We start from the raw sequence: 22,086 nt of genomic DNA on the forward strand, positions 1-22,086 counted from the left end.
TGAGGGGATGTTTTGTGGCAGGGCGTCTGCAACCTTGGCCCCTTTGAAGGCCTGTGGACTTCAACTCCCAGAACTGGGGAATTCTGGGAGTTGAAGTCCACAAGTCTTCAAAGGGGCCAAGGTTGGAGAGCCTTTTTTTTTTTTTGTCATGGCATTTGATGGCATCCTCAACTTCTTTGGGGAAACCAGAGAGAAAAATAATGGATTCTAAAAGAACCAGTCAGAGATTCAATCCACAGCACTGATGATGTTACCTAGTTGGGTCATGAAATGTCTGCAGGGAAACAAAAAAGCTCAGAGGGCACCAAAGACCCCTCAGTCCTTCTCCTCTTCCTCTTCCTCCTCCTCCTCCTCAAATCCCACTTCCTTCTAGCCCTGATGATGTTACCTAGTTGGGTCATGAAACGTCTGCAAGAAAACAACCAAGCTCAGAGAGCACCAAGGACCCCTCAGTCCTCCTCCCTCCTCTCTGTAAACAACAACCTAACCAAGGAACCATCAAGATCACTCCCACCCACACTGAAAGGGCAAGCCACTGAATATAAACAGAGCGAACCCCACTCCCTTCCATTACTGATGATGTTACTTAGCTGGGTCATGAAACGTCTGCGAGAAAACCACCAAGCTGAGAGAGCACCAAGTATCCCACAGTTGAAACCTCAGCTACAGATACTCTCTGCTAGGGTAGGGTGCTTTCTAGAAACGCTTTCCTCTTGGACCTGTAGTTTCCCCCAGAACATAATGCAGCCCTTTAGCCTTCAGGAGACAACTGTGGAGCATGGCAGGTAGGAGTAGGACATTCCTATTCCAGAGGGAGTCTGGGGAAATGGCGAGGCAGGCTGATGGAACGATGCCACGTTGCATTCATCGGTACAGCCGGCGTCCCAGGCAAAACAGATACAACTGAAAGAACAGATCTGAGCGGCATGCAGATTGAAGGCACAAGGGGATCATTCATTCCCCCATTTAGAAAGGAGGTAGAGAAAAACCCCGCTCATAATGGGGAGCCTTGCCTCACTCTTCTTTTTCGTCAAAAGAAGGATGAAACCCAAAGGAGGTTTGTGGGGTGCTGGCTGACGGGCTAACATGCTTCCTTGAGCGAATTGGTTTGTCGGAAGCTGGCTGCGGCTTCCAGCAGCGTTTCCGGCACCGGCATCCCGCCTGGGTTTCCTCAAAAGTAAGGCTTTGAATTCCGAAGGGCTTTCTGTTGTGTATCTGGGATAGAAGATGTCAGGTTAGCAATTTTTCTTCCTGAGTGGCTTGCAAGCTCGGGAAATAAATCAGTTTGTTGGACAAAGGAGTCAAACAGGAGCAACATGATAAACACAAAGCGTCTCACGCCGTGTCTGGCAAGTCCCAAAAAAGGCCACTGACAGGAGATTTGCAAAGCACAGCCAAGCTCAGAGGGCACCAAGGACCCCTCCTTTAGCAATAGGACCTTGATCCCTCTGCGTGCCTCACTTGTCACTTTGCGGGTACTCCTCGGCTTACGACCACGATGGAGCCCCCAAATTTATGTCGCTCAGGGAGACAGGTGCGAAGCGAGTTCTGACGACGTTTCTCGCCCCCTTTTGCTCAGAGAGTCACTGCAGTTCCTCAAATTAGTAACGCGGCCGTTAAGGGAACCCGCTCTCCCCGTTGACTTTGCTTTGTCAGAAGGTCGCAAAAGGGGAGCGGGTGAGTCCGGGACGCTGCAACCGTCATAAATGTGAGTCGGCTGCCAAGCAATCCGAATTTAAATCACGTGACCCCAGGGAGGCCGCAACGGTTGTAGGTGTGAAAAATGTTTGCAAATCTTTTTTTTCCCCCCAGGGCTGTTGTAAGTTCGAATGGTCACTAAGTGAACTGTTGTTAAGTCGAGGACTAGCTGTGCTTGATGCCTGTTGCCGCTTTGCTTCCTTTGAGCACACTTTGGAAGGGATTCGATATTCAGGCCGCACCTTAGCGATATAGTGAGAGAAATGCAGGGCATCCCGGGGGATTTTGGGTGTGGCGCTGCTGCCTCCACTGAAAAGTTGCCTCAACCCTCCAAGGACACACTTGCGTTGTGGCTTGTGGGCAGGTAGAAGCCGAGTCCCTTTGCTCTTCCGTTCTGCTGTCACCGCTCACCTTTTCCTTGGGCCTCCCCAATTTCTAAACAAGGGAACAAATTTGGAGAGGAAGGAGTGGGGAGAGGCGTTTTTAATCCAAAAGGGCCCCATCCTTTCTCTGCACGCTCAGGTCTGTGTTTGAAGCTCTTTGCACATTAACGGCTCCCTTTGAAGAGTTTTGCAGCCCGGCTCCATTCATTAAAGAACAGTGACAGGCTGCTCCAAGCAAACTTTGATATGATTTTTTTTAGACCTAGATTCAAACATGTTGCTGATAGGAAAGCTAAACTTTTATGCTTGATTCATCCCATACAGAGGCAGGAGAACAGATGCACAATTAAACTTGTGATAAGCGTCTTCTGTTCTTCATTTATTCCACCACCTTTTACATCTTTATATGTATGTATGTATGTATGTATGTATGTATGTATGTATCTATCTATCTATCTATCTATCTATCTATCTATCTATCTATCTATCTATCTATCATCCATCTATATCTCCCTCGCTCCCTCCCTCCCTCCATCTATCACCTATATCTCCCTCCCTACCTCCTCCATCCATCCATCCATCCATCCATCTGTCATCTATATCTTCCTCCCCATCCATTCATCTATATCTCCCTCCCTCTCCCCATCCATCCATCTATATCTCCCTCCCTCCCATCCGTCCATACACACATACATGCATACATATCATCCATCCATCCATCCATCCATGTCTCCCTCCCTCCCTCCCCATCCAACAATCCATCCATCCATCCTCTATAGCTCCCTCCCCATCCATCCATTCATTCACCCATCATCTATATCTCCTATCCATCCATCCATCCATCCATCCATCCATCCATCCATATCTCCCTCCCATCCATCCATCCATCCATCCATCCATCCATCCATATCTCCCTCCCATCCATCCATCCATCCATCCATCCATCCATATCTCCCTCCCATCCATCATCTGTGCATCCATCCATCCATCCTCTCTATCTATTTTTCCTCTTTCCCAAGATTTCTGCAGTTCAACCCCAAAGTAAAGCCAGAGGTGCAGACACTCCACGCTCAGACTGATCTATTCTGAGTTACTCACGGCCCGTCACAGGGAGACTTGTAGGATTGCTTTGTGCATGCAAGAAATGATAGGCACAGCCCACATCCTGAAGCAGGTCACAACTGAGGATCCATGAACAAAATGCCGAACTCTGGGCTGAGGTTAACAGATGGGTGGTACCGGAAAGGGACTCTGCTGCTTTTTAACCATGCCAGCGCTGAGTATTCAGCCCCACTTTACATTCTTTGGGGAGCCAGGGACGGGGGCTGAATTTCAACACTCTGGCTTCCTCAGCCAGTTGACCAAGAACAGAGCAGTGATTGCTCTCTCGTTGCAGCGCTACCTTGACGAAGCCGACAGAGATAAGGAGCGCTACATGAAGGAGCTGGAGCAGTACCAGAAGACGGAGGCGTACAAGGTCTTTAGCAGGAAAACCCAGGACAGACAGAAAGGCAAATCACATCGGCAAGGTATGGCGTTACACGCGGGGCCACTCCTTCAGGGCAACACAAGCCGTCCTTGACTTGCAGCCGCAACGGAGCCCAACATTTTCCTTGCTAAGCGAGACAGTCGTTAAATGAGTTTTGCCCCATTTTGCGACCTTGCTTGCTACAGTTTGTAAGTGAACGGGGCTTCCCACATTGACTTTGCCTGTCCGAAGGTTGCAAGAGGAGATCACAGGACCCTGGGATATTGCAGCCGTCGTAAATGTGAGTCGGTTGCCCAGCGGCTGAGTTTTGACCATGTGAGCACGGGGATGCTGCACGTGTGAAAAATGGCCATAAGTCCCTTTTTTCAGTGCCATCATAACTTCGAATGGTCACTAAGTGAACTGTTGTAAGATGAGGAATACTCCTATCCTGTCTGAGGGACGTTATTGTAGATCCGCTTGTTCTTTTTTCGTGCATTAGGACATGCACAATAACCATACAGGTATCGGGACCCTGCAGACAATAAGCCACAACTGTTTTATTTCTCGGCACCTTCTCGAAGATCTGTGCTTTCTGAGCAAAGGACGGTGATGGCCAGAAGGTTGCGTGGTTGCAGTTGAAGCTCCTAAAAGCTACAACTGCTGACGTGATAAGATGCCGAGATGGGTGGCAGGAAGCTTCCTCAGTGTCTGGGTGGGTTGCTGTCTCCTTCCTGGACTGCAGAAGCAGATGGAGTTCCTCCTCCTCCTCCTTTTTTAAATAATATTTTATTGATTTTCTATTTGTTACATTTCATTAGTGCTTAGTAAACAACATTTTGTCTGGGTTGATTTCTTATATTTAGTAATACTAGTTAAGTTCTTACTCTCTCAGATGGATTTCCTTCTGAGTGGTGTTTCTGTCAGATTTTCAGCAAATATCTTCTGGTTTTTTATTTACCTACATCTACATCTGCATATGTGCAACAATTACAGGTACTCATTAACTTAACAACTGCGGTTGGGGTCAGAACTATGGTGGCTAAGCAAGGTGGCTGTTATGTGGCACACACCCCCCTCCAATTTTATGACCTTTTCTGCAGTTATTAAGCAAATTGTGCTGTTGTTAGGCCATTCCTGATGTCCCTCATTGACTTTGCATGTCAGAATGGGCTGGGAATGTGGCCAGTGGTGATCCCATGATCCTGAGACATGGCAGTCATTGTAAACACATGGTGAATTGACTCCTCCTCTGTCTTGTTTCAGAAGGAACACGCCCAGCTACCCACGACCATCAGGTAAATATCTTCCTTTTTACGATGACATCCGGAGCTGATTCTTTTCCCATTAAGCGTCACCGGAATTAATTGAAAGGACATTGAGGTCCCATATAGTTAATAATGCCATCTTAAATAGAATGAAATACTATCCCATAGTCAAAAGGTTACAGTAACCTCAATCCTGTCCATTGCTGGACCACTTGGTTAAGATTCTGCAAAATCTAGTCTCAAACCTTAAGAGAAAACATTGTTGGGATTGTGTGATGCTAAGCCAAGGAGAGAACACCCCCCCTCCTCCCTGTTTTGGTATCCCAAGTATCAAGTGATCCCTTTTCATTTCTAACTGGTCTTTTGCAGCTCTGGTGATCGGGATCCATTGGGTTGCTGTATTAAGTAACCTACCCTAGGGAATGGGTGGTGGTGACGCCATGCAATCTTGTTATTCCTCTGGAATTTCTCAGCAGCTGGTACTGGGATCACAGTTGTTGAAGTTTGTCCATTTCCCCACAGAGTAGCATGGCTAAAAGGCTCTTCCCAATAGGATCATTTTCCGCAAACTGGATGTAGCAGATGAGCAAGCTAAGCCGAAGGAGGGAAAGGTCAAATATGTCATCAGTCTTGAATCCCTTCGCGCCCACAAGAGATCTCAGCCCAGCCCACCTTGAATGCCGTCAACGATTATCTGCCGCCAATTTGCTTTGACCGTTAGTAGTTCAGATTCTTATAGGCAGCTTAAGCTGGCAGTAAAACCCTTAACATACATTTGAACTGCCTGGATTTCTAATTTTCCCACGCTTCACACTTGACTGGCTGTAAAGCTTATTCCTTGGCCTAGCAAGCACAAAAAACAATGTCTTTTTAGTGGCGGCCCCTTCATCTTAGAAATCCTGGCTCAAGTGTTTAAAAACTTGTTACTCTTTGCATAGTACAGCGGTTCTCAACCTATGGGTTGCGACCCCATTTGGGGTCGATCGACCATTTTTCGGGGGTCGCCAAAGGCGGCGATCCGCCATTTTCTCCCCTCCCGGTGCGATGCTGCGCCTCCGGGGGGGTGCCGCGCATGCGCGCCGCGGACGGGGGCGCCGCCACGCCGCGCATGCGCATAATGTTTGTGTGACAGGGGGCGCCGTCACACAAACGTTGAGAACTGCTGGCATAGTACATGCCATATTATACCAGTGCCGCATTTTCTAGTACATTTATTTTTATAATTCTTTTGAGCAGCCTTGAAAGTGCTGGGTGGCCCTTAGGGGCACTGCATAACTATTTAAAACAGAATTGGATTTACATTCCTGGTTTGGGAGTGCTGCACTCCGAACAGTCCTAAATCAACCAGGAGCATTGCAACCAGAGGATAATTTGTCATGAAGCAAAATGAAAAAGCAGGGTTCTAGCAATGCATTCCACAATTATTCTTAGGATTTAAGAATCTTGTTCGGGATTCTCAGTCCTATTAATTCCATTTTCCTGAAACATTTTTTTAAAAAACAAGTATATTAAACGACCATGCCAAGTGTTGATAGTTGTTCCTTTATCTAGTTAGAATTCATTGTCACAAGTTACAGCCGTTCTCCAAACAGCAAATGGGTCTGTTTCCATCGCCAACATAAATAAGGAGCTTTTGCAAACTTCACTAATCTCATTCCCCATTGGAGAAGAGATGTTTATAAGGTGTGAGTTTTCATACCACATTAATCTGCTGTGGCAGAAACAACGTCCCTGTTAGTCCTAAAAGCGTTACCCTGAGCAAGTGCTTGAATTGTTTGGATTAAGAACATCTATCATCTACAATGGCCCAGTTCACATATTGTGCTAGCCTAGCTTTGCTTAACTAGAGCATAATGAATGACACCCAATGAACCGAATTCACACAGCACACTAAGGTATAAGCCATGCGATATATACAGGACCCCACGCCAAAAATCATGCTGTGAATTAGCATGTGGTTTAGACCAGGCTTGTGAAGAATAACAGCTGAACTGATCAGGTGAGTTGAATGACACGAAAAAGGGAGGTTATGAAAATGTCCGAATACACTTAACTGAAAAAAAATATATTTTTGTTTCATTGTTTTCTTTCCATGGATCTTAAAGCTCTACTGATACTGTCTGGATTGAGAGGTCCTTAGTGGTCTCTGAGTTTGGTTATTTTCTTGTGGACCTTTCATACCCAACTAGGTAGCATCATCAGTGCTGTAGTTACCTAGTTGGGTTATGAAACTTCTGCAGGAAAACAACCCAACTCAGAGAGCGCAAGGATCCCACAGTCGTCGTCCTTCTCCTCCTTCTCCTCCTCCTCTCCACAAACTCCATTCCATTCTAGCACTGATGATGTTACCTAGTTGGGTAATGAAACACCTGCAAGAAAAGCACCAAGCTCAGAGCGCACCGAGGGCCTCTGATTTCAACCCTGAGCCACAAACCTCCTCCTCTATCAGTCCTGTCAGGATTCAGGTAATTCCTGCAGCCTCAGAACCCAGGCTTGTCCTAAGGACACAATGCACTTCTTTCCACACCGCCAAGTCAGTTCTCGTGTCCCTGAATCTCCTCTTAAAGACCACGAAAGCAGCCATCATATCTGGAGTTTCTCTTCCGATGTATGATAAATGACACCCTGACATTAAGCCCGAACAAATTACTCCTTTGCAATAAAAGGGTAATGAGATCTCTGTGGTGTTATTCCCATGAGTGGTTTAAATTGTGGGAGACACCCCCCCCCGGGAAATTCTTCGCATGTTGGCAAAATGTACTTGATAATGGAAAGGCGCTGATGGTTTTCATTAAAACATGCTTCCATTAAGCTGAATGTCTTTGCCCAATCTCTGGGACTTAATTGCTTGGAGCGGGGAGGGTGCATGTGGGGAAGCTGCTAGGGAAGCAGTATTTTGTGCTCCCCCCCCCATCAATTCTTAAAAGAGTTCATGCTCCCCGCCCTTTTTAATGCCGGTTCTCTTTGGAATCTGATGAAAGCTGTTGCCGTAGGCAGACATTCCCCTCCTGCCTCTTTGGTCCCTTATATTTCCTTTTATAATGAAGTTTATCGTGACGCTGCTTCTGAGATGGTTCTTTAAATAGAAATCTGATGGATAATGGGTGATTAGTGGACTAAATCATTCATTGCATTCCGTGTCGATCTGTTTCTACGTTTCATTGTTTGACGCCGGGCATTGTAGTAAGCCACTTTGTGTACAGTGCGTTCAGAAGAGCAAAACCGAGAAGGGGACGTTGCAATATGAGCCCTCCCCTGAAGGTTTTCCACTCCATTCCAGGAATTGGGCATGTCTTCTTTAATGAAAAGAAGGACGAGGGGGGGGGGACATGATAGCAGTGTTCCAATATCTAAGGGGCTGCCACAAAGAAGAGGAGAGGGTCAACCTGTTCTCCAAAGCCCCTGAAGCCAGGACAGGAAGCAGCAGATGGAAACTAATCAAGGAGAGGAGCAACCTAGAACTAAGGAGAAACTTCCTGACAGTTAGAACAATTAACCAGTAGAACCACCTGCCTCCAGAAGTGGTGAATGCTCCAACACTGGAAGTTTTTAAGAAGAGACTGGACGGCCATTTGTCCGAAATGCTACAGGGTTTCCTGCCTGAGCAGGGGGTTGGACTAGATGACCTTCAAGATCCCTTCCAGCCCAAGGATTCTATGATTCTAGAAAGAAGGAAAGGAAGGAAGGAAGGAAGGGAGGGCAATGGATGGAAACTAATCAAGGAGAGAAGCAACCTAGAACTAAGGAGGAATTTCCTGACAGTGAGGAACAATTAATCAGTGGAACAACCTGCCTCAAGAAGTTGTGGGTGCTCCAACACAGGAGGTTTTCAAGAAGAGATTGGACATGCATTTGTCTGAAATGGTCTAGGGTTCATGCTTAAGCAGGGGTGGACTAGAAGACCTCTAAGGTCCCTCTAAACTCTGTTGTTTTGTTCTGTTAGTTCTGGGGCTGGAAAAATAGATTGAGAGAGGGGAAATGGGTGTGAGTGGAGGTCGGTGAACTTCTCCCGGGTTCACTGAGGTTTCGAAGGTAGCCTCTTGAATTCAAGGACACGTGAATCTGCCTTGTATGGAAGGCCCATCTTGGCTTCTCCAAGATTGAGGCCAAAGGCTTTCCCAGCAGAGTGTTTTGAGTTTAGTATCTTAAACTGAAGATTAAAGAAAATCAAAGCGCTCCATGTTGGAGCTGTCCCAACTGTATCTTTGTCTGATCTGTCGTGACATGGCACCGCAAGCTAATATATTTATTGTAGGCATTTTTTTTTTACAAAATACATGTCTGATAAGTATATTATTGTTATTATAGTTGGCGGCACAGTCAGCCAGATGTTTAGACTGGATTTGATGTTGTTATCAAACTACTGAGTCCTTCCCAAGGACTTGGGACAGGCAGATGTTGTTGTTTCATCATCATCATATCATCATTATTATTACTATTGTTGTTGTTGTGTTATTTTGGGTCAGCATGGGTATAATTGACAGATTGTGGACCTCAGACAGGAAGTATACGACTTCCTCTAATTTTAGAGCAGGGGGATGGCTTGAATTTTTCTTTTCTCCTCGTGACTTAATTTCTAGTTCCCTGGTTAGGAGATGACTTGCTCGCCTTGTGTGACTGACTCCCCCAACTCTACAAGAGCTTTCAAGTGTTCCATGGAAGGCTGTCTCCCTCTTAAAGATCTGTGGTTGACCTGCCAGAATTCCCTCGTAGGGTCTTAAGCCCTTCGCTGGGCTCCAAGTTGTGTTTGACCCTTCTTCCTTCAATCTAAAACAACAACCACAAAAGGCCCCAATCCTAACCAAACAAAAGAGTCACCTCTGCTTGATAGAATTCGGCCGGCGGCCAGGATGCTTTTAGCTATTTAAAAACCCTTCTCCTTGCCAGTCACTTTTGTTCTTGCACAACTGTTTTGACTGCAGTTGTTACAGCAAAGGTAACAGAGGAATCGCAAGTGCCAGCTCCCAAAGCCAAGATTCCTGACGGAAGATCCGAGAACTGGAAAAAGAGAAATATTTGGGTTTTTGTCAAGCTGTTTGCCTGAACCCCAGGCATATTTTGCCTTGCAATTCAGTCTGTACCTTTCTCCCTGTTTCAGTTAGGAACTCTGTACTTTCAGCCTTGCCTTCAACGTTATGCCTTTTCCCTGAAATCTCTGTGTTGGGTCCGTCTGTTTGAATAGGAACCCCAGTTCACTGGGGGGGGGCTGTTTGCGTCTTCACGGGTCAGGTACCCAGCTGAAGAGTGCGTGGGAAGGATTTTCTTTGCAGATGACTGCAGTCAGTGCACGGGTGTTAGAAGGAAACGTGTGGGACAGGCCTGAAAGACCCTACTCGCTTCCTTATCGCAATGCCCTCCCTTTGCCTAATGCACGGAAAGGGTTAATGTCTTCAGAGTTGTTTCCTGTTGTGATTTTTCAAGAGGTCCCTTTGTCTGATTGCAGAAGGAACCGGATACAAAGGAGAGATCGGTTTTCGACATTCCAATATTTACAGAGGAGTTTTTAAACCACAGTAAAGGTGAGCAGAATAAAATAAAAAAACTCATATTCTCTATCTCCTTTCACATGATGTATGTTCTCAAAGTGTTGGCACGTGTTATAGAGCAATGCTGTTGATATCTATTCAGGGCCAACGCTTTATTCCATAGGGCCGTGGTGGCGAACCTATGGCACGGGTGCCAGAGGCGGCACGCAGAGCCCTCTCTGTGGGCATGCGCAACGTCACCCCAGTCCTAGGCCTTCAGCTGGGTTTTATAAAACCTTTTCGCTTGAGGCCTCCACCTCCATGTGCCAAAAAAAAAAAGGTTCAATCAATCAATTTCAACTTCTCACGGAAAAAAAAGATCTTGCAAAGTTGGAATTGATTGATTGAACTTTTTAGTCCCACCCAGTCTGCCGTTACCACTGTAGCCACACCCACCCAATGGGCCACACCCACCCAATGGGCCACACCCACCCAATGGGCCACACCCACCCGGCACCAGACGATGCATAAGTGGGTTTTGGGTTGCAGTTTGGGCACTTGGTCTCTAAAAGGTTCACCATCACTGCCATAGGGCTTACTCCCAGGGAAGTGTAATATATATATATATATATATATATATATATATATATATATATATATATATATATATATGTATGTGTATGTATGTATGTATGTATGTATGTATGTATGTTTATTTGTTTGAGTTTTGCAGTTCTGTGGAAATGGACAGGGTAGGTGCCCAGGAAATACTACATTAGTTTCAAGGTCAGATGATGTTTAAACCAGGGCAACTTTAAGACCTGTGGACTTCAACTCCCAGAATTCCCCAGCCAGCCCTGGTTTAAAACCTATAAGATTTGCTTCATTTTAAAAAAGGATGATGTGATCCTAAGAAAGACATATTTTTCTGTTGCTTTGTTATAGTGAATCCTGCAGCTAATACAGCTGAATTAAGATCATGCCAAAACTGGCACCCTTATAGTAGCTCCCTACAGGAGCTGTGCACAATAATTGTGCAGGCCTAGGAAAATACACTCTTAAGTCCAGGAAACATAAATTTTCTTTAGCTCACTGCAGGAAAAGCTCCTTTATAGAATTTAGTCATTTATTTAGGGTACAGCATCTACAGAAGTCATGCAGTTCCTTTGTGAAAGTAATGACAGATAAAATAAGGATGGCCAGATCTGTGTTTCTTTAATATTTGTCATTTTGCCATGTCGTGGAAAATATGGGCAGTAAAATTACACTAGCATTAATCTACGTGATTTTTTTCCCCAGTTTCCTTAGAAACCCTTTGATCAGAGTTGATAATATGTAACTGTTTGATTAGAAATCTTCCAACACAGCTTAGGAAAAAAAACCCTTCATTTAATCTAATGAAATGCTGAGGGCATGTAGGACCATCTTTGAACATTCTTATAATCAATTCTTGCTTGCTTGCTAAAATTAATTTAAAAGTAATTTTATCCTAAATAGAATTCCAATACGACGCATCAGACACAAACCCCAAGTCGTCTTCCTTTACCTTTTAAAGATTTTAAAGAGAACTTCTTTAAAAAATTTGATATAAAGCTTCTAGATCAGGGTGGGGAACGATGGCCCCTTTATGACTTGTGGGCTTCAACTCCCAGAATTCCTGAGCCAGCATGGCTGGCTCAGGAATTCTGGGAGTTGAAGTCCACAAGTCATAAAAGTCATCGTTCCCCACCTCTGTTCTAGATGGTATCGTTGCGGTTATGCAGCATTCTTCAATTTGATTAATGTTCCTGTTGCTAAGATGAGTTTAAGACAGGGTTTCCCCAACTTGGGCAACTTTCAAGACATGTAGACTTCAACTGGCTAGCTGGGGAATTCTGGGAGTTGATGTTCGCACGTCTTAAAAGTTGCCAAAGTTAGAGAAGAAGAAATTGTTGTACTTATTTCATTTGTAACTGTTGAGACTTCTCACTAGTTCTGCAGAATACATGAAGCAGAAATTACCTTCACTGTGTAAGCGTGCAAATGCAAGTAGATAAATGGGTACCACTTTGGTGGGAAAGTAACAGCGTTCTGGGCTCCTTTGCATATAGTCTTGGCCATATGAAACGTGGGTGATTACGAGACGAGAAAAGAGGGGAACGATCCGTGGTCCAAATCTTTCCCTATTCAGGCCAAATCTTCTGAATTTTAGATACGGGATTCTCATATTCTTTTCTGTTGTTGTCAGCGCGAGAAGCCGAGCTGCGCCAGCTGCGCAAGTCCAACATGGAGTTTGAGGAAAGGAACGCGGCCCTGCAGAAGCATGTGGAGAGCATGAGGACCGCGGTGGAAAAGCTGGAGGTGGACGTGATCCACGAGCGCAGTCGCAACACGGTGCTGCAACAGCACTTGGAAACGTTACGACAGGCTCTAGCTGGTAGCTTTGCTGGGGTCCCCTTACCAGGTGAATAGCACTAGCAATAGCCCTTAGACTTATATACCGCTTCATAGTGCTCTTACAGCCCTCACTAAGCAGTTTACAGAGTCAGCATATTTGCCCCCCCCCCCCAACAATCTGGGTCCTCATTTGACCAACCTCGGAAGGATGGAAGGCTGAGTCAACCTTGAGCTGGTCAGGATCGAACTGCTGGCAGTGGGCAGAATTAGCCTGCCATTCTGCATTCTAACCACTGCACCTCCACGGCTCTTACACAGGCCTTTAGTAGAAGAACCACCTCCTTCGCGGGGTTATGTCCACCATCTTCCTTTTCATCCTTGGTTTTGATCTTCTTGATGTTTCACATCTCGAGATACCTTTTGAGAATGTTTAGAAATAGTTCTCCAGGTTCCACATCCTAGATAGACATGTGGATTTCAACTCCCACGGCTGCCTGGGGAACTTTGAGTTAAAATCCCCAAGTCTTAAAGTAGTCACGGTTGTGGACATTCCTGCTCTAGAATCTGTCAAGATCCAAAGGAAGCGCTGGGAATGTGGGTCATGCTTGAGCAGTGGTTCTCAACCTTTTTAATGCCGCGACCCCCAACCGGTCGTAAGTCGAGGACTAAACCAGTCGTAAGTCGAGGACTACCTAACCGGTTGTAAGTCGAGGACTTTCCCTGCCCGGGAGCGCCGCGCATGCGTGGTGCCGCCCCCTGCGCCGGCCGAGGCATAGCTGGCAAGCGGCAAAGACGGAGCAGGCCGACCACCAGCTGGGCCACCAGCTGGCCCAGCCCAAGGGAGGTAAGGCACCCGCTGGAAAAGGGTGAAAAAATGGCAGACAGCCTTGCTTGGCGACCCCCGTGAAATGGTCGATCGACCCCAAATGGGGTCGCGACCCATAGGTTGAGAACCGCTGTGCTTGAGGCTGGCGCTTCACTTTGCAGCCCGCTCGCTTACCGTCCTATTTGGTTTTGTTGAAGGTTGTCTAAAAAAAAACCAAGAGCAGAGCATCAAGGCTTGTGTGGATTGGAGCACGGTTGGCTTCAGATGCCACCAAGGGGCCCCAGGGAATCCTTCCCTTCTGCTACTGGGCTAGTGACATCCTGCAGATTCCCTGCATTCCTCGGGAAGGCAATTGCCAAGTGGCCCATCTTCTGTTTCTATTTTCCAGGGAGCGGGGAGACCCCCACCTTAGACACTATTGATTCCTACATGAATCGGCTGCACAACCTTATCCTGGCCAACCCACAAGACAACGAGACTCTTATAGCGACCGTCCGGGAGGTTATAAACCATCTGGAACGTTAATTGATCACTTGGTGAGTTTCTACCTTATCAGGACCTGGGGCAGTTCAGAGCTGAATTGAAATCTTGGCCCAGAATCCCAGGGGTAGGCAAGCTCTTTTATGACTTGTGGACTTCAACTCCCAGAATTCCTGAGTCAGCATGGCTGACTCAGGAATTCTGGGAGTTGAAGTCCACAAGTCGTAAAAGAGCCGAGGTTGCCTACCCTTGCCCAGACTGTAAAAAAAACGCATGCAGCAATACCAAACTCTTAGTATTCGCTCATAAATAACCAATCCTCCTACAGTGCTTTAGTTTCAGTAATGTTTATATCTTTCTATATCAGTGGTTCTCAACCTTTTTAATGCCGCGACCCCCAACCGGTCGTACGTCGAGGACTACTCAGTCGGTCGTAAGTCAAGGACTATTCAACTGGTGCAGCACCATTTGCAGAATGGGACTTTTGGCGGGCTCAGCAGGGCAGAGACAGCCTGGACAATTCCTATTGGCTTTTGAAAGCCAATAGAATGAGACTCTATTCAAGAGAGTCTCTTCTATTGGCTTTCAAAAGCCAATAGAACAAAAGGGAGGAGCACAGCTAAGGAAAAGGGGGGGGGGGAAATGGCGGACTGCGTTGTTTGACGACCCCCGTGAAATGGTCGTCCGACCCCAAATGGGGTCCCGGCCCACAGGTTGAGAACCACTGGTCTAGATATATTTTTCAAAATAGCAAAGAGCAGAAGCATGGTTGCTTTATTTCTCTTCCCTTTTTTTCCTTCCCTTTCCTTTCCTTTCCTTTCCTTTCCTTTCCCTTCCCTTCCCTTCCCCTCCCCTCCCCCCCTTCCCCTTCCCCTTCCCTCCCAGTCCATAAGGCTAAATTCCTGTCTTCTCAGTTGTGAATTGCGAGTGGGGGGGGGGGAACAAACAAACAAAAAAACCCCAAATGCCATTTCAGTTCAGGCCCATCTGTGCTGGAGAAGGGAGAAGAGCCCAACCTTTTCCAGTCTGACCTTTGATAATCACTGCCAAGTGCTGTTAATTGCACGCTCGCCATTATCCCCTGGCGTCTGCGGAAAGTCCGTTGTCCTTCCAGCGAGCAGCCAGATGGAACAGATGACTACTCCCCGCGGGAGACATCAGCCGCACTTCTGCTGCCCTGTGTTGAAGGGAAACAGCTTGTGGATGCAAGCCTGGGATTTTTCCGCATCTGACGGGTCCTTTCTTTTGACAAAGCATCTCTTTCGGGGACAGGGGCGGTTATTCTGCCCGGAAACTGCCAAGGCTGACTCGGGGGATTCCAGATGGGGGGAGAGCAGTGACAGAACATGGCAGTTCCGTTTAGACGGGCTCTGGAAGGGCAGCGGAGACTCTGGGCCAGCTGTTTTTCTTCCTGGTTTCTCCTTTTCAACCAAGGCTTCTCCAAGGAGTCCGACACCCCAAAGGCTCCCAGTCCCCGTTTCATTTCTGAGGATGAATCCCGGGGGAGTTAAGAATGTGTCTTGGGGTATCCAAAGGCAAGCGTAGCTTCCTTCTCGAAAAAAATGGTTTCAGCGACTAGAAATGACAACCACAGAAAAAAAATCCCAAAGCAAACTCTTCTCTTTCTTCCTTATTCCCCCCCCCCCATCAGTGTCACATTCTCGCTTCCTAAAAATAACCTAGACAAGGCAGTTAACCGTGCTGGTTCCCAGTGGGTGGGACTCCCGAAGACTCCCGTCGGCCTCGTCTCAGCAATTTTCTTCAGCGGAAGATGATAGCAAAAGTGAAGGAGGAGAACGTGAGGAGCAGGAGTCTCCAACCGTGGTCACTTTTAAGACTTTGTGGACTTCAGCTCCCACAATTCCCCAGCCCGCCATCCCTGGTTGGATCATGAAAACATCTGCTGGCTGGGGACTTCTGGGAGTTGAAGTCCACAACGTCTTAAAAGTGGCCAAGGTTGGACACTTCTGATCTAGGAGATGATGGTTTCAAAGCAGGTCACGTGGGTTAACAGTTCACATCTGCCAGCAAGTGTGACGCAGGGGGACATTGCCAATTTACCTCCCAAGACACAACTTCTCTATGGACCTTAGCTGGATTGGGCTTAACTCTTCAAAGGTACCTTCACAAAATCCCAGCTCATCTTCTCATCCACCTTTCTCCCCTCTTCTGTTTTTATCTGCAGTTTCTAGGGATTTTTTTCCCCCTTAAAGTGGGAAAGAAGCCTGGAACATGACCCCTTGTGTGGAACTAAGCCAAGAAATGGAAGGCAAAAAGTTGGAGATAAGCTCCAGTTCTTTACTTTAAAGCTTGAGGAGGACTATGGTTTTGAGAAGTTGCGATAAGATAATGGCCTCCTCTCAATTCAGTTTTTCTGCCCCATCCTCCATTCCTTATCGTTTATCCACTAGCCATGGACCAACTGCGCAGAACAACACGAGGGCTGTGCTTCGTTCTCATCTGAGTCAAGGTTGTTGTATTTTCGTGGCAATGAAAACTAAGCTCTGAAATGTTTTTTCTTCACGTGCTCCAGAGGAGAGCATTTTGCCTGCCTCTTTGCTCCTCAGTTTCATTTGGGTCCTGTCTTGCCCAACACAAACTTCCCTGGGCTTCCCTTGGCGTGAAGACCGACCAGCCTCCTCCCGACATTAAAAATACAAGATCTTCACGTACACTTTGTAGATCTTCATGGTCCCAGCTTCTTTTTATTTTGTAGCATGCTACTTAGTTTGGTGTTTACGGGAGTCTTACTCCAATCTCTCTCTCTCTGTGTCTGTCTGTCTGTCTGTCTCTGTCTCAAAACCAGGAAATGTGCAAAGGGTCTCTGTGTGTGTCTGGGAGGGGGGTTACATTTCTTCCCCTTTTTTTTGGTAAAATGTGATGATCCTTAAGAAATAAATGATGTTAAAAAGGGATGTCCATTTCTTTTGTACTACTTTCTGAGTAGCTGAAAAGTTCACCTTGTTTCTTTTAACTGTTAAGCAGTTTTGTAGCAGCGAAAGCTGCCCAGGTACAGCCAGGTGTTCCACAGGTGTAAATTATACAGGTAGCTGCAAGGGATTCTGCCATGTAGTGATTCTGCCTGATGCTCATGACTTGCTGAACCTGCTTTTATAACTCTTCAGCCCTTTGCCAGCCTGATGCCTTCTGCATTTTCTAGAACAATATCTTTCAGATTTTCCCAGGCTAAAGAGAAAACCTGAGAATTAAAATCTAAAACATTTGAAGGGCTCCAGATTGGGGAAGTCTTTTAATAAATCAGGGTTTAGACTTGAACCGTTGTGTTTCAGTCAGCTTCTTCTGACAGGTAACAACTATCAATACTTATTTCAGATCTTCCTATCCAATGAGTTATTTTTATTTGTTAGATTTTTATCCCATTTTTATTACTTTATAAGTAACTCAAAGAGGCAAACATATCTAATACTCGTTCCCCCTGTTTTCCCCAGAACAACAGCCCTGTGAGGTAGGTTGGGCTGAGAGAGAGGGGCTGGCCCAAAGCCACCCAGCTGGCTTTCATGCCTAAGGTGGGATTAGAACTCGTGATCTATTTGCAAATAAGAGTCATTTAACCCCCACCACAAAAGCACATTTAAAAAACAAAAACAAATGTCCTTCAGTTCAATTTCGATTTGAAAATGTAAACCTTGCTTCTGGTTTACAAATTCAGCTTCTCCGGATTTCCATTCAGAACATATTCGAATGCGTTATAATCGTTTTTATGGCAATAAATTGTGGGGTTTCCCCAATCTGGCAGGTTAAAGAAAGAATATCCATCTTTTGCAGTATGGAGACAAAACACCACTCGGTTGCCGGTTTTGATCACTCTTAATTTAAGAAAATGCCACCGTTTTCTCCAGAAGTGTTTTTAAAAAGAGAATGCATGGGCTTTCCTAACATTGCCTCCATTCAATATGATTAAGGCTAGATTTGTTCCGACCTTGATTTTAATTGCCTTTTAATGAGGGGAGTTTTACCCAGGACCCGGCTGCAGCTCACAGCACCCGGAAGCTCCAGATTGTAACATGTTCATTCCCTTGATCCTGTTTCGAATTATGTTCTGTCGGCTTGAGAAGCAATGGGCTTTGTGGATTTTAAAAGCAATAATAATGAATTTTCAGGGGCAAGCGTATTCAACACGGCAAGACTTCCCACGAGGAAGCCTGTATGAGATTTTCTGCTTGCTTGTCTTCGGAGAATTGGCGCTCATTGGCTTTGCAACAATATCTTACAGATATTTGCGCAGAAGCAATTTCAAATTTTCAGGTAGTCAGTGATAGGAGAAATCCCTTTTTGATTCGTAGAATCATTTAGTGACCATTTGAAGTTACAACGGCAGTGAAAAAAGTGACCTAGGACCGTTTTTCACAAAAGTCCGGTTGCCTTTTGGGACAACTATTGACCTGGATGATGGAGAATCTCCACAGACGTTCCCAGTGAAGCTGGAAGAGGCTAGCTTTGCAGCATCCCCAGGATCATTGATCAACATTCAGACACTGGGCAACTGGTCAGTACTTATGACCATTGCCGTGTCCCAAGGTCACATGATCTCCTTTTGCGACCTTCCGACAGGCAAAGTCAGGGTGGGAAAAGCCACATTCACTTAACAACCGGGTTATTAACTTATCCACCGCAGCGATACACTTAGCCACGTGGGGAGGCAAGAAAAGTCGTACAATGGGGCAAAACTCAAACTTAACAAAGGTCTCGCTGAATTGGGCTCAATTGTGGCCGCCGTCAAGGACTACCTGGGGTTCATTTGCGCATTATGACTAAGTTTAGCTTTCCAACCTGACCCTCAAAATGACGACCTTAAGAAATACAGTTGCAACGCTGGATAGCTGCCAGGGATCAGAAGCCATTTGGAGTAGACAGTCCGGTCGGAGAAGCGACCGGCAAAATGACATTTCCTCCATTCTGCATCCTCTTCCGTCCCCAAACTCGGTGCAGAACACCAGCTGCACCCCGAAGCCAGCTCTGAAGCCTTCACTCCAACCCAAAGGGCAGGAGACCCGCTTCCGTTTGGCCAGCACGACTTAAGCTTGTTGACATCAAGCAGCAGCTGGCGACTAGCCTCGGGAGGAAGAGCAGAATGCGGGAGACGGAAAAAGAAAAAACATCTCCTCAGTTTGTTCTCCTTATCAGCTGCTGGGCTGATTCCCTGCTTAATATTGGTCAGTGTCAAAACTGAACCAAGGTCGCAGCCTCTTCCGCCAACTACTTCCCCTTTGTAATTTACGTGGGTTTCCCCGAAAGGGGGAGGGGGGGCAGATTTCCTTTGGATTTAGTTGAGTTGACCTTCGGCATCGGTTTTCTTCAACCCAACAGCCACATTTCCCAGGATGAAGGAAGGGCTCCCAACGAAGTCCCAAAGGCACTTTTCCAAAAGGCAATTGGACTTTCTGTTTTTTTTTCCTTTGAAAATGTTTCGTTTCTCATCCAAGAAGTTTCTTCAGTGGAGGAGAAGAGAAATATTTTCAAGGAAAAAAACTAGAGAAAGTCCGGTTGCCTTTTGGGACAACTATTGACCTGGATGATGGAGAATTTCCATAGACGTTCCCAATGAAGCTGGAAGAGGCTAGCTTGGGGAAAGCTATTCCTTGTAGCTGCTCGTAGGACGACAGTTGTATCTGCATGAGGTTGTAGCTGTAGACCACATCTAATCCAGCTAAATTCCAATCCCAATTGCAGTCATAAATCCAGGATTAAAAATAACAGGAGTTCAATCCAGGGATGTATATTTTATTCTGTTCCTATTTCTTTTTTAAAGGGCTAAATTCACCCTGGAATGAATGATTGTTTTGCTTCCAAAAGAAGTTTCTACCTCTTTGCAGCAAAAGTGGGCTTTGCCGCTATATAAGACGATTATCTTGCTGAACGGGTGAGGAACGTACGGTTTTATGGAAGAAATTACATTGTCACAATGATTTAATTTGATTCGAGAGCACAAGCTTTTTTTTTTTTACGCTAAGAATGAGAGGCTTGTTTGATTCACTAATTGCAGCCTATTTCTCTCCTTCGCCTGGTGGCTGCCTTCGCCCATTTGTACAAAGATTCTGTTTTCTTGGCCCTGCCTTGGCGAACAAAGCCATCATCAGTTGTGGTTTACAAGCCAAGGTGATTAGGGCTTACCCCAACAAGCAAGTCAGTCACTGCAAGGCACCGTGTGCGGGCACACCATCTCGTTCGACGCTAACAATGGCTAGTTGGATTTCAACAAGAGCTCCAATAAAATGTATTTTCTCCATGAAACGTGGGGGTATCAGGTGTTTATTTTGTGGGAGAAGAAGAAGGTGGGAGCTGTCCCCCCCCCAAAAGGACCTCCACATCTTCTGTTGGTTCCTGTCCCCTTCCCCTGAGACAGGGGTAGGCAACCTTGGCTCTTTTATGACTTGTGGACTTCAACTCCCAGCTGACTCAGGAATTCTGGGAGCTGAAGTCCACGAGTCATAAAAGAGCCACTGCCTACCCCTGCCCTGGGAGATGCAGCAGTGAGCCTTGTATGGGCGCTGCAAAGCCGGCTCTGTGGCTGGCAGAAACAAAGACCTCCATCCTTGTAGGAGGAGGATAAGACCGTAAAGGAATCCCCATGTGGTTTTACTAAACGGCTGCAATGTGATTCACTGGTCGTAAAATGGGGCAACGTTCACAACAACTGTCCCACTTAGCGACAGAAACTTTGGGCTCAACTGTGATCATAAGTCAAGGACAATCTGTATATAAGTCCCAGAGCAGGACTTGCCATCTGGACACGCCTCTGAGTGCATCAGTCGGAGACAATCCAGTCCTGGTGTTATTTCCTTCAATTCAGCGCCTGCATCAGCCTAGGGAAGTGTCCTGGGAGAGAAAACTCCCTGGCTGAAGATTCAAACAAGTGCCTTTTGTTTTTTTGTTTTCTTTTTGAATTCCTGCTCTTCTTCGTCCAAACGTTTTAATTGCTCCATGGGCAATTCTGCTTCAGCCACCGGAAGTGAGGTTGGCACGCAACTTTGGCCATGGGAGAAACAAAAGAAAACCTCTTTTTGTTGTTGTTGTTGTTGCTGCTGCTGTTGTTTAGGTTCTCACAAGGCGGCAGCATTGTGTATTGAGTGTGTGTGAATGTGTGTGTGTAACTGTAGACTGAAGGATGGGGCGGGAAAGGAAAGACCCCCCAAAGTACACACCCAGAGACAGAACAGGAGAGAAATTGTAGAGAATATTCATAGCTCAGGTTGCAGATTTCAGCAGACTGGGAGAATCAAGCCAACCCCTTCCGTGATGTATTTCTCAATCTTGGCAGTTTTAAGATGCCTGGATTTCAACTTCCAGAATTCCCCAGCCAGCCATGTTCTGGGAGTTGAAATCCATGCATCTTAAAAGACCACAAGGTTGAGAAACAAATATAATAATAATAGTAGTAGTAAAGTTGGAAGGGACCTTGGAGGTCATCTAGTCCAACCCCCTGCTCAGGCAGGAAACCCTACACCATTTCGGACAAATGGCTGTCCAGTCTCTTCTTAAAAACTTCCAGTGTTGGAGCATTTACTGCTTCTGGAGGCAGGCTGTTCCACTGATTAATTGTTCTCACTGTCAGGAAGTTTCTCCTTAGTTCTAGGTTGCTTCTCTCCTTGGTTAGTTTCCACCCGTTGCTTCTTGTCCTGCCTTCAGGTGCTTTGGAAAATAGCTTGATTCCCTCTTCTTTATGGCAGCCCCTGAGATATTGGAATACTTTATCACTTTACTCTTTGTTTTTTTAAAGCATTGCCGTGGCTGATCTCATCATTCCTCATCTGTTTTTCAAAAGGACCCTTGGCACAAATTTGCACGCTGGAGACGGCTCACGCAGTTAATCCGGCTTGTTTGCTATTGTACGGGATGTGCCATATGTTTATTACGTGTATGTGTGTATATATATGTATCTGGGTGAATTCCGTACATTCCCCAAATGCTCACGAGAGGGGAGGGAGTGGAGCCAAGTCTTTGCCCTCTGTGCAATGCAAAGGATTTGACAGAGGGCGACTCCCTATTTCCAGATGTTTAACACAGCTCGGTGGATCCGATATTTTTGGGGAGAGGCACTGCCATCTAGTGGCCTGTCTTGGGTGTGTACTTCAAATTCGGAGTAACCCTGGAGGGGAAAAAA

At 46.1% G+C, this 22,086-nt stretch overlaps 1 protein-coding gene across 10 annotated transcripts in view; it reads left to right on the forward strand.

Moving 5' to 3' along the window:
* The window catches only part of HMG20A (high mobility group 20A), a 48,762-nt gene extending 28,581 nt beyond the window's left edge, over window positions 1–20,181 (forward strand). For 8 of the 10 annotated variants that reach the window (XM_039337623.1, XM_039337633.1, XM_039337624.1 and 5 more), the window contains 6 exons: window positions 3,478–3,610; window positions 4,816–4,847; window positions 10,261–10,336; window positions 12,510–12,725; window positions 13,873–14,020; window positions 16,150–16,879. In XM_039337623.1, the coding sequence (XP_039193557.1) occupies window positions 3,478–3,610; window positions 4,816–4,847; window positions 10,261–10,336; window positions 12,510–12,725; window positions 13,873–14,009 (594 nt within the window). In that variant the 3' untranslated portion in view covers window positions 14,010–14,020; window positions 16,150–16,879. Of the gene's footprint in view, window positions 1–3,477; window positions 3,611–4,815; window positions 4,848–10,260; window positions 10,337–12,509; window positions 12,726–13,872; window positions 14,021–16,149; window positions 16,880–19,734 lie in introns of those variants that run through there. The other 2 variants (XM_039337626.1, XM_039337629.1) reach the window with 2 other exon arrangements.
* The last annotated feature ends 1,905 nt before the right edge of the window (window positions 20,182–22,086 follow it).

The sequence above is a fragment of the Crotalus tigris genome, unplaced genomic scaffold, assembly GCF_016545835.1.
Source record: "Crotalus tigris isolate CLP2741 ecotype Arizona unplaced genomic scaffold, ASM1654583v1 scf7180000017683.1919423, whole genome shotgun sequence".
Taxonomy (NCBI): Eukaryota; Metazoa; Chordata; class Lepidosauria; order Squamata; family Viperidae; genus Crotalus; species Crotalus tigris.